The sequence below is a fragment of the Parasteatoda tepidariorum genome, chromosome 3, assembly GCF_043381705.1.
Source record: "Parasteatoda tepidariorum isolate YZ-2023 chromosome 3, CAS_Ptep_4.0, whole genome shotgun sequence".
Lineage (NCBI taxonomy): Eukaryota > Metazoa > Arthropoda > Arachnida > Araneae > Theridiidae > Parasteatoda > Parasteatoda tepidariorum.
In genome coordinates this window covers 18408785-18421114 of record NC_092206.1, presented here as the reverse complement: position 1 = coordinate 18421114, position 12330 = coordinate 18408785, and the positions used below count along the sequence as shown (strand labels likewise).

The 12330-nt window shown below is 27.8% G+C and overlaps 1 protein-coding gene across 2 annotated transcripts in view; it reads left to right on the top strand.

The window, feature by feature from the left end:
- LOC107457363 (Gcn5 acetyltransferase) overlaps nt 1-12330 on the top strand; it is a 36985-nt gene that overhangs the window by 8190 nt on the left and 16465 nt on the right. For both annotated transcript variants that reach the window (XM_016075510.2, XM_016075511.4), the window contains exons 3-8: nt 212-317; nt 4564-4712; nt 7203-7292; nt 8172-8356; nt 9648-9821; nt 10845-10981. In XM_016075510.2, the coding sequence (XP_015930996.1) occupies nt 212-317; nt 4564-4712; nt 7203-7292; nt 8172-8356; nt 9648-9821; nt 10845-10981 (841 nt within the window). The remainder of the gene's footprint in view (nt 1-211; nt 318-4563; nt 4713-7202; nt 7293-8171; nt 8357-9647; nt 9822-10844; nt 10982-12330) is intronic.

Here is a 12330-nt window from a genome sequence, read left to right as displayed (position 1 = left end):
ACACTGTGAACAACAATTGTTAACATTGATTGACTGTAACAAGTAAAAGTTTTATCATGCCATTTTAATTTTTGTCTTAGGAGGAAACTTATATTTATTCCATGTTTAATAAGTTTATTATTAGTTATCAATGTATACATTTAATTATTTAATTATACTATAATTATGCTATTTTTTTAAAAAGTTATCTTTTCTCCCCTCTTTCACCTAGACTCAAGATTGTTCATGCAAAGGATGGAGACCTTCTGAAACTTATATGTTTAGGGATGAAGAAGCAAATATGAAATCTCCCTGTAAAGTTTGCTCACATACTTTGGGTAAAGTTTCTATCTATTTTTTTAAGAAAATTACACTTTGATAATTTTTTATACACTTTAATGGTTTTAATTTTTAGACGGAATTGTATTATTTTCATCCAATTTTTCAAGTTTCTGCTTCTAATAAACAATATTGTATGTTGATATTTTGGCATGAAGGATGGTCTTTGAGAAAATGTTTGGTGTTTTTAAGTTTTGTGAAGCTTGAGCATTTTTAAAATAATGAAATTCCTAAGGATGTTAAAAAATTATTCCAAGAAACTGAAGGGGTAAGGCATTACTTGATTAAAAACTTTATTAACTTCAAAATTATATACAAATAGAAAATAATAGTCAACATGCTTCAAGCATTAAAAAACAGGCACCTATTTGTGAGCGCTTGAGACACGTTGACTGATATTTCCTATTTATATACTTTTGAAGTGAATGAAGTATTTAATCAAGTAATACCTTAGTGATTGATAAAAATGGATTTTTTTATCCTATATAATTAAAGTTTAAAGAATACTAGAACAGAACAGCGCGTGTAATTTTTTAACTGAGATTCTTATGATTTGAGAATCATATTTATTAAATTCATGATAATGTGAAAAATGTGCAAATTTATTTCTCTTGTCATTCTATTAATAGACATTGCATTTTTTCTAGCTTTTTAATATCATTTAACTCTAAACTTATATTTAATCTTCGAAGTCTGTCTTTTATAAATATATTTATTAAATCTTTATCTCAGGAAAACACTTGGGACTGAAATCATTATTTATAAAATTGATTTTTTAAAATTTAACTAATGCAAATTAATGAAACTTAAATGCTTTCTATAAGCAAAGACCAAGTTTACTGTAATACATTTGGCTTTTAAAATTAAACATTTAGTTAAATCTTTCTTTGAATATTTAAATAACTTAATTGTCCCTTATTAGCAGTTGACTTGTTTTTTAATAAATAACCAAATAATGGATTTCTTTCTATGGTAAAACTGTTTCACAAACATTTTTTATTTAATTTTTTATGTAATAAATCATGGGAATAAATCATTTGATGTAATAATTTTTGAGGCCCATTTGATTTCAAAAGTATCTTTAATTATTCTAACATCTTAGAGACAATTTTTCTAACAGACCAATAAGGAGGTTTCTCAAGAATGAAAGAACTGAAATAAGGAACTTGAATTTAAAAAAAAAATTAAAAATGAAATAAAAGAAATAAATTACAAATTTAAGAGTTAAAAATTATATTGAAAAGTTTGAAAGAAAGCAATGCTTCTTAGAGACATTAGTCATTCTGTCTTAATTTAAATAATAATCATCATACAAAGAATGGTCTGTGCTTAACTCCAAAGCAATATGTGCAACAAAAAAAAAATTACTTGCTCTTGTGGAAATTAATGCTCGAGAGCTTATTTACAAGAGCAAATGTTTATTTCTACACGAACTTGTCATAGATATGCTCATGAGTAGACAGCGGATAATATGCAATTGCATACGTGCATATGCAATTGCATATTTTAGCACTTTTTGCCATTTGTGCATATAAATGCATAAAAAGGTATATTTGCTCTTATAAATGCATATTTTCAGCATTTTATGGCTTTTCCCTCCTAAAACCATATCACTATTCTTTTTATGTTAGCATAAGGAATGCTTTAAATTTTGTTTTTTCGTTCTTTATCACCTGAAAGGGTCAGCTGGATTGATGTTGCTGAGGGTGAAAAAGATGCAGAAATGAGGTGTGTGTCGGGAAGGGGGGTACAAAGGGCCCACCCAACAGACATTCGTCATAGAAACCTCAGAAAGATATTCTATGAAGGGATGTCTTTTCCTGGAATAAATAATTGTCAATCTGTGTTAGAAAAATATGGCTTCTGTGGTAGGTAGAAAGTGACCTCTCTTTCCTGTGATTGATTAGTTAAAAGGTGGAGTGAATAAATTTTCGGAGAGAGCTGCTATTCTAACATATTTCGATAGTCCATCCGATACATAGATAGTTTCGACATCCATCAGTTGAATACGTAGTTAGTGAAGCTTCGAATGTGATTTTTGACTGCTGAATTTTATAATATGCCAAAAATTAAGTCGACTAAATCAAATTTAATGAAGACATGGATTTCGGACTATGGGAAGAACTTTACGACCGATGGGGAAATAGTATTTTGTGTGATTTGTCAAAAACACATTTCCTGTGAAAAAAAGTACCAAATCGATCAACATATAAAGACTAATGCTCACTCCTCGAAGAAAAAGCAGAATACAAAAGAATTTGTTCAAAGTTTATTAACTATTCCTGTTCAAGCAGCTGAAAAGGAAAGTGATTTTTCTAGTGATTTATGCAAAGCCTTAGTAAGCAGCAATATTCCTTTAAAAAAGTTAAATAATCCAAACTTAAGACAGTTTTTAAAAAAATATTGCACCAATCAGGTCATTCCCGATGAATCGACTTTAAGAAAGAACTACCTTCAACCGATATATAACGAAGTACTGGATGATGTTCGACGAGATATTGGAGATGGCCCTATATGGATTGAAGTATACGACAGATAAGTGCGGTCGCTTTATTGCTCATTTTATTTGTGGAAAAATGGATAATATTCCTACTCGACCACATCTTCTAGCAAGCAAAGTCCTTGAAAAAGTCAATCATTCAACCATAACAAGGTTTGGCAATGATTCTATCAGATTATTATGGCCTGATAGAGATGGTTCTGAAGATGTTTTGATTTTTGTAAGTGATGCCGCTCCGTATATGGTCAAATCTGCAGCAGCAATGGAAATTTTTTATCCCAGAATGCTTCATATTACATGTTTGGCTCATGCTGTTCACAGACTGGCTGAGACTTTTCGAGAAGTATTCTCCTCTGTGAATGATTTAATTTCTAGTATCAAGAAAGTTTTTCTCAAGGCACCTGTGCGCATAAAATTGTATAAAGAAATGTATCCTGATTTGCCCTTACCTCCACAGCCTGTGATAACTAGGTGGGGTACATGGATTGAAGCTGCACGTTTTTACGCTAATAATTTTGATGCAATAAAGTCAGTTGTAGATGCAATTGACAGTTCCTGTGCTTCTTCAGTTTATGTCACAAAATAATTACTACAGGATATCTCTTTGCAGAAGGACTTGGCCATAATTGACACTCACTTTTCTTTCTTAAGTGGAGCAATAACAAAGCTCGAAACACGAGGTCTTCCGAACTCGAATGAGGCCATATCCGGCCATGAATTCTCGACTGAGGCCATATCCGAAATTGAAAAAATTCAACAGTGCATCAATGCTCTTTCAGACTCAGTTGGGAAGAAAGTAAAAGAAAAATGGTGTTTCGTTCAAAACAAAAATTCGGGTTTTGCAGCAGTGAAGAAGATAAATGCTTTTCTTAATGGAAACGGAACTGAAGTTCCAGAGAAAGTAAAACCAATGAGTACAAAATTGTACAAACAAGTTTTGTCCAATAACATCGGTTGACGTGGAGAGGTCATTTTCTGCTTTCAAAATGATCTTTGATAACCGACGACATCAATTCACCTTTGAAAATTTGGAAAACACTTAATTGTGTATTGCAACAAAAATTATTCAGTTTAATAAAATCTTTCCGGAAAATGCGATGATTTTTCTTCTCTCATTTATCATACTTCAGTTTTAGGCTTTTTCTTCAGAAATGTGTAGATTCAAGTAAGAAATATTTTGATTTTCTTCCTTTTAACAAAAAAAATGTTTTAGCTGTGTTTGTTGGAAAAAGTAAGTAGTAGTATTTAAATAAGTTGAGCTTTTAATATCTATTTTAAATGCATATTTCTAGTTTTAAGAGCCCAATATATTCAAGTTTATTAGTGCATATTTCCATGCATATTTTGTCTGTTTTTTAGTGCATATAATCCGCTGTCTACTCATGAGGAATGAACTGTAAATTCTTTATAACAGTAAAATGTTTCATGTTCATGAAAGATTACCTAACTCTAAATTTAATTCACTACTTGTTATTTAACATTATCATTGAATTTATCAAAGAATTAACATTATCAATGGATTTTTTCCCGTTCTCTTACATTTTTTTCTTAACGTTATTGCTTTTTGATTTGAAATTCTGAAGTTTAATCAAAATTGAAAGTATACAGCATTTTTTAATGATAATTGTTTTTGTAAATTAATATTAACTCTTGACTTTCAAAAAAAAAAATGTTTTAAAAAAACAAAATAGGCTACTGTTTAATTTTTAAAAAAAAAATTTTTTTTCTCTCTTTTATCATTTCAGAAGATCATATTTGTCATCTAAATAAGTGCTCTACTTCAGCTATTAATAACTTGCTCAGCGTTGTCATTGATTTGGAGTGTATATATACTATGTTAGAGAGGAAAAAAGGAGACGACACTACTTTACATGTTTACCAAGTAGTGTGCAAAGTAAGTTATACGGATAAATATTTTAATTTTATAAAACTTCTGCAAACCATTTATTTTGGTTATTATGGCTTATGTACAATTTTTATGCCTACCAAACTGTTTATACAGTAGGTAACCAATTATCCGGAAAGGTCGGGACAATCGCTATTCCGGATAACTGATTTTTACGGTTTTCTGAATCGCTACAAAAAGCCATTTTTTTTATTGTTAAACCCAACTTAAAAAAAAGAAAATTGGAAATAATCTTAAAACTAAGAAAAAACGATGAAGTAATACACTAATGATTATTTCCAAAATGATGGTAAGGTAAACATCTTTAAAAAAAGAAAGAAAAATCGTAAAATCTTATGAGGAAAAAAAAATGTTTTTTTTTTAAATGGCGAGAAAATTTATCGAATTTCGTTCCGGTTTTTTGGTTTTCCGGTTTTCTGATTTCCGGATAACGGGTTCTGTACTGTATAATTATTAACAGGGTATCCGCACACCTGGAAAGTCATGAATTTCAGTATTGAACAAAATTTGTCAGGAAATGTCATGATTTTAACTATTTGTTTTTTAAAAAATCATGAAAAGTCATGGATTTAGGTCACTGAAAAATCTAATTTCTAAAATGGACTTATCCCCTTTCCCAATTTCATGGTGTTTCGAATATCTCAATTTATAACAAAATCCCCACTCACAGTCATATTTGATTAAAATATAAAATGTTTTTATCGTGTTCTTTAAAAATTATGGTGTTCTTTCAAAAAATGAAGGAAAAAACATCATTTCTAGAGCGAATTATCTTTTAAACTTCTGTGATTTCAGAATTTTTGTAATTATTATTTTTATTTTATTTTATCAATTTAAAATTTTAGCTGAAGCATGTCAGTCATTGGCGAAATTTTTTATTCTGAAATGAAAACAGAAAAATCAGGAGTATTTCTTTCTTTTCCGATGAACAAGAAAAGTATCTTTAGAATGCAATTCTGCAGAAAAAAAAGAGAGAAAAATTTTTTTGTTTTTGTATTTTTTTTAACTATTTTATTGCTTCAACTCTTTCTGTAGTCTGTTTTTTAAATTTAAAATCTATAAATATGAAGATGCAAAGTATAACAGTTTTGGTTATATTCAGTGGATGTTATTATAATGCTTTTTTAAATTTATTGTTGGGTTTTTGTCGGAAAAAATAATAATTTCGTTAAGTCATGAGAAATTCTTGGAATTAGTCATAAAAAGTCATGAATTTGAAAATCTAAAATTTGGCAGATACCCTGCATTAATTTCATTTTTAATTATTATTGTATTTTAACCATTAATAACACCATAAGTTTTTCTGGATTTCATACAATAATATATTTCTTTCAAAACTACAAAAACTACATATATTTTAAAATCTGAATGTGATCGTTATTTGGATTTAAAAGTGAGCTTACCTTTTTGGTGTGTTTTATATATTTTGCAATGATCTAATGAAACATGTCTGTAAGAAGAATCCTGAAGAAAAGGAATGATTGTAGAAAATATCTACAACTTTAATTTAACTATCACATGGAGCTTACACCAAAATATAAAATTTTTACCTCCTGGATCAACTATTGATTGAGACTCTTACACATTTGATTAGTATTAGTCTGCAGAAAAACCTTTTACTTTATTCTTACTCGAAAAAAATTTCTTAAGTGTATTAAAATTTATTTTAATGTTCGCATTAGTAAATAATAACAGCATATCAGGCTTTGAGATTCATTAAATGCAATCAACAGCAGAGCTAGGTTATGGTCAAGTTGGGCATAGGGCCTGAATTTCAATTTAGTGCTCTCTATAAAAATGTGCAATTTTTATTTTTAAAAGTTTAAATTAAAAAAGTTACACTTTTTTAAAAAAAATTCCAAAATGTTAGCAAAACCTGTATGAAGTTTTAAAATATTACATTTTCAAACCTTAGACACTATGCCTTCTAAACACTATACTAATAGCATTTTTTGAATCTTTAAGACACTTTTCTTAAGTGCCTTTTTAAGACACTGGGCCTAGGCCCTTTAGGCCATGCTATACAATAAAGCTCTGTCAGCATATGAATGTAATACGTATAAAGTACTGTGAAATTAATAAGTTTATAAAACTGTAACTCGGCACTGATATTTGGTGTATACTTCAGTTTAACTGACAATTCTAAAATATACATCATTCCACCATGTCTGTGATCATATGTCACAATAACAACCAAAAAGTTTGCAAATTCTGCGATTGCCTATTCCTATAGCTATACGGACAATTCATAATTATTTAATTTGTTCAATGGCATGAAAAAAGTTTTTTTTTTGTCTTACCTATAATATATATATATATATATATAATTATTTTTATCATAATTATTCTAAACTATTTTGACTCTTTTTCTCACCAAATAAACTATTAGTAGTTGTTTGTTTTTGTTTGCTGGATTATTATCAGTACTTGTAATAGTACTTGATAAGGAAATGGACTAAATGCTTCTACAATTTCCAGATTCTAAGAAAGAGTATACATCAGAGGGTTGAACCCAAATTTGGTGGAATTCTTGGTGAACCTCCATTTGATATGATCACAATAGCAATGGTCAGTATAATGGATTTCATGGTGTTCATTACTCTGCATCTGATTAAAAAAATTTCTAAAGTAGGCATTTAAAAATAGGGTTTAAGTAAGAAATATTTTGATTTTCTTCCTTTTAACAAAAAAATGTTTTAGCTGTGTTTGTTGGAAAAAGTAAGTAGTAGTATGTATNATATATATGTATATATATATATATGTATATATATATATATATAAAACAAGTTAGCATCACACAATTATTTGGAGATATATAAATAATAAAAAAAATTTGACTCATGTCAAACTTTAAAATGATCTCATACACTTTGAAATTAAGTTGTAAAGTATTCTTGAAATAGCAATCAAAAATAACATTTTATTCTATTGGAATAACAACTGAGATATTAATCATACACTGTAAACTAAAACAAAATATTTTATTAATTCACTTATTTAAAATTTTTAATTTAATGAATATGCATATTATTTTTATAAATAGTTTCTACTAAGTGTCAACTATTAAATGCTAATGGTACCATACACTTAACATCTGATTTGTAAAATAAATAAATTAAATAAAAATTATAATAAGGAGATGAACCCTAGCTAGACGTGTTTTTTGAGTTAAGGGTACCACGATTTCGTGACGAATTACGATAGTTAGTTATTTTTGTGTTGTAACAAACAGAATCATGTTACCATTAAAAAAGACTGTAACATGTAACGGAGTTTGCGGTTTTCAATTTTATATGCAATTATAGTATATTTACAGCTGGTAAGATCCTCTTTTTTTTTTTGACATACACTAAAAAATATATACCCATATCTTAAAACTAATCATGTTTGGTTTATTATATAAATAAATATCTATGTTGTTAGATTTTGTTTTTCAATTTATTTTAGGCAATGCGAACATTCATTCTCTCTAAATTTTCAAGTTTGAAATCTGAAAATGATTTTCAATTCAAGTATAAGTGTGCTCAGATTTTATTGCATTACTTTGACACGTTCAAAATGTTAGATGAGACAGGTTTTAAGGATCAATTTCCTGATGGTAACAGTGATGCTTACAAGTTTGAATATGCTAGGTAAGTAAAGATATGAAAATTATATATTGATTCATTGAGTGCCTGATACAATGTGTACTATCATAACTAAAAACTATCATAATAGCCCCACTAAAAGTCTTATTGATTGATTAATTTATTTATCGTATCTAATGCTTTCGCTTTTCAGCAACTAGTATTAGAAACCTGTTATTGTGAACTTATTTAATTAATAGAATAATTCAACCTTATGTTCAGTAGTTCCCAAATGGTGCTCTGGCGAACCCTAGGGTTCCGTGAGATAGTACTTTTTTTTAAAACTGAAAAGGATTTTTTGAAAACTGTAATAGGCTTGTATTCAACCAATAATCTATTATTTATATAATATAGCCTCTACAGACTTGAAAATTCAACATCCTTAATAAAACTTAATTTTAAGATTTATTAGTGAACAAGAAGTTTCATTCTCATAAAATGGTTCAGAATTTTTTTAAGTTTTTTTTCTGTTAATATTTTTTTGTTTTTTTCTTACATATTTACCCCTGCTAATGAACCTTTTTAAAAAGTCTAGGTTCCACCAAAAAATTTTTGATGCTTTAGATTTCTGTGGCCGAAAGAAATTGGGAGCGGCTACTTTAGTTTACTATTTCCACAAAATATAAAGAAACTACTTACATTATAATAATATTATTTTTAAATTAGCTTCCTAAAATTTTTACTCACAATTCCTCTAATCTTTCTTTTTAAATTATATTTCTTCCTTTTTTTTTAAATTTTTTATTTTTTGATATTATTTTAAACTAATGATAGTACAAATTTAGTCTACTACTGATATTATCTTGCAAGTAAAAATGTATACAATTAATTGCAATTTTAATATTTTTTGTTAAATAATTTATAAGATTATAGCATTTTTTTTAGATAAGGAAACTGTCATTCTTTTTTAAATTGAGAAGTGCAAAATTGTATTGATTGATTTTCATAAAGATCACCTTAAAAAAAATTTTTAAATAAAATATAGGCCACCTGATTCCAAGGCAAGGCAAGTGCGTTATATTGTCAGGGAGGAAATAATATTAAAAGGGAAAAAAATATTTATAAGCCATAAAATTATTTCAAAACTTTTTTATTAATGATTTTTAATGTGTAATTTGAAAATTTAACCTTGTTTTCATTATAATAGTATTTGACTACTTAATTTTGTCGAAATTATTTCAAGCATTTGCTGATATTTGTTAATTTTTACATTAAATACAAAATAGTATTTTTTAAAATTTGTTTTAAATGCTGGATATTATCTTTTAAATAGTAACAATTCTTTGATTGTTTTTAGATGGATGTGCTACTGTGTTCTCCCGAAATATTTTGATAGTCTTCAATATTGCAGTTTTGTGGAAGCTTTTGGCCTGTCAGTTTTGAGGCCCATTTATCCTTATTTTAAGGATATTGTTAACAAAAAAATATCTTTAGAGAAAATGGAAACCAAAATTTTGGAAGAAGTATCTGGGTAAGCTTTTTGACTCTCAGTTTTCTATTGTTAAATATATTTGTGTTAATTATAGTTTATTAATAATCATTTCTTATTAAGCATTAAATATGAAAAGACTGTTTTTTTTATTCACAATATTTAGTTAAGCTGTTGTTGGGTTTGGTTATTCAATTTTACAAGGAATGAAATTAAACATAATTTATAATTCATTGTAATTCATTTGTATTGTTTCTAACACATTTTTAGCACCGCAAATTTTTTATTTTTTATTCATTACTGACTTACTTTTCTTTTGTGTAAGATGCTTTACACAGCATAAAAAATATATTTTCTTACTATGCAAAGATTTAAAGATTCTTATATGCAATTTTAAAGGTATTTCTAAAAAAAAAAATTTAAGGTGAGGAAAACCTTATAGTTGTTTTTTTAGTCTACAATTGATTGTTTTAAGAAGTGTTCTTCTAATGGGCATTTAGGCTACATAAGGATGTTTTTTCCTTTCTGATTTTTATTTAAGTAGCATGAAATGCATGTGGATTTAATTTTCATGACATATGCAAGTGGCATGTTAATTTTCTAAGGTTATAAATTTTTTCCATCACTGATCAACCACAAAAGGTGAAGTATATATGAAAAACATTTATAAAGAATGTAGCAATACATATCAAGTGTATAATTCTTCATTAAAAGATTCTCAATTTCATTCCCTGAACACTGTATTTCCTGTTATTTTTCTTTTTTAAAGTGCTGAATATCATTTTATTTATTTTAAATATATTTAGGGTCATTTTCTTATTTTAACTCTGAAGTTTTCTTTTTAGTTTCAAACAAAATAAAAAAGGTCAAAAATATTTAACATTTTTTATTCTGCTACATAGTACTATACCAGTTCTTCCTTTAGTGTGAGTAACATAGATAAATTTTACTGTAATGATTATATAACCGCTTACAAAATATATTTCCTGCATATGTTAATTTTTTTTGTTATTTTCTGTACCACATTTATTTTATTTTTAATAAAAAAATTTCTTTTCCGTCTAGAATATTTGAAATGTTTTCATCGGAGGTAGAAAATGAAAACTCTCCAATCTGGCTTACTACTGATCCTCCTCTGAAAAATCATCTTGTGCCATTGGAAATGGTTCCTAAAACATATCAATCCATTTTTCGAGAACAAGGTGAGGATGTTGCCCTTTGCTCTACGTTTTTCATTTAACATCATACTTTTAAAGTGATTACAATCCTTTCTCATTTAATGTTTCTTTTATGAGGAAATTTAAAGTAATTTGATTATTTTATAACATTAAACAAGTTTTTCTACAAATGAAAAATAAATTAATTAATCTAAGATGTTTATGTTAAACATGTAACTATAAATGTATCTAGCTAGATAATTAGCCAAAACTAAGTGAAAAATATCTGTTAAACATTACTTTTTACAATGGCTAATAACAGTTTCAATTTACCGGTCATAACAACAAAGGTTAGTTGAAATCCTTGAATACAATTCGCGTTTGAACAGAAAAATAATAAGTTTTTACTTTTCTCAGACATTGTTATTACTTGCAATTCCAATAAATTTCTCACTATTGTTTATCGGATACTATTTGTGGTTTCACTGCCCTTTTTATACCCTTTCATCCAATCCACTGAACCAAAAGATAGCTGCCTTGTGCGCACTACTTTGCTATGCATCTAAAATTTGACCTCTTTTACCCTACAGCTATTGCTTAAGAATGCAGTTTTCCATCTAATATTTTTGGTTCTGTATATAGAAAATTAATATCGCAATCCACCGAACTCTTAAATTTGAATTTTATCAATATGATTGTTTTATCTTATTATCCAAAAATCAGTTCTGAAATTTCTAAGACTTTGAGCAAATTTAAGTTTAAACTCATTTTATCCACTAAAAATAAACTAAATCTCATCATTATTAAAGAACCTATTGCTGATATTTTTTCGCTGGGGTATTTGTTAAATTTCGTGTCAATGTGGTATTGCGTATATTGCACAAACTAAATGTACCCTTAAACTTCTACTTAAGAAACAAGAGAGATATGTTCAAAATCAAGACACAAACTGATCTTCCATTGCTCTAATTCTTGGAATTCTAATCACAGGTTTGAATTTTTTTCTTCTAAAATCACTCATCAACTGAACTTGATTTTTGGGAGTCATTCCGTATTTTTGAAAAATTCTAAAAATTCAGTTAATCATTTTTCTAGTATCCCACCGTTTCCCAATTTTAGGAATCCTGTTCTAATTTAAACTGATGTACTCCGCGTTTCCCATCTCACTCCTGTTTCATATCTCCCCCCTTTTTTTCTTTCTTTTTTTTGTTCACTCTTGTTTTCCTGTCCTTATTGGTTAAACCAGTTTGCACGTCTTTTCATCTTACTTTTCTACCCTTATTTAGTGTTTAAACACTGAGGAAGGCTCTTGTGTATGGAACCGAAACTAAAATATGTCCATTTCTGTTCTTTCATTTGTGCATTATTCACGTTGTTTAATTGCTTTAGTTAAA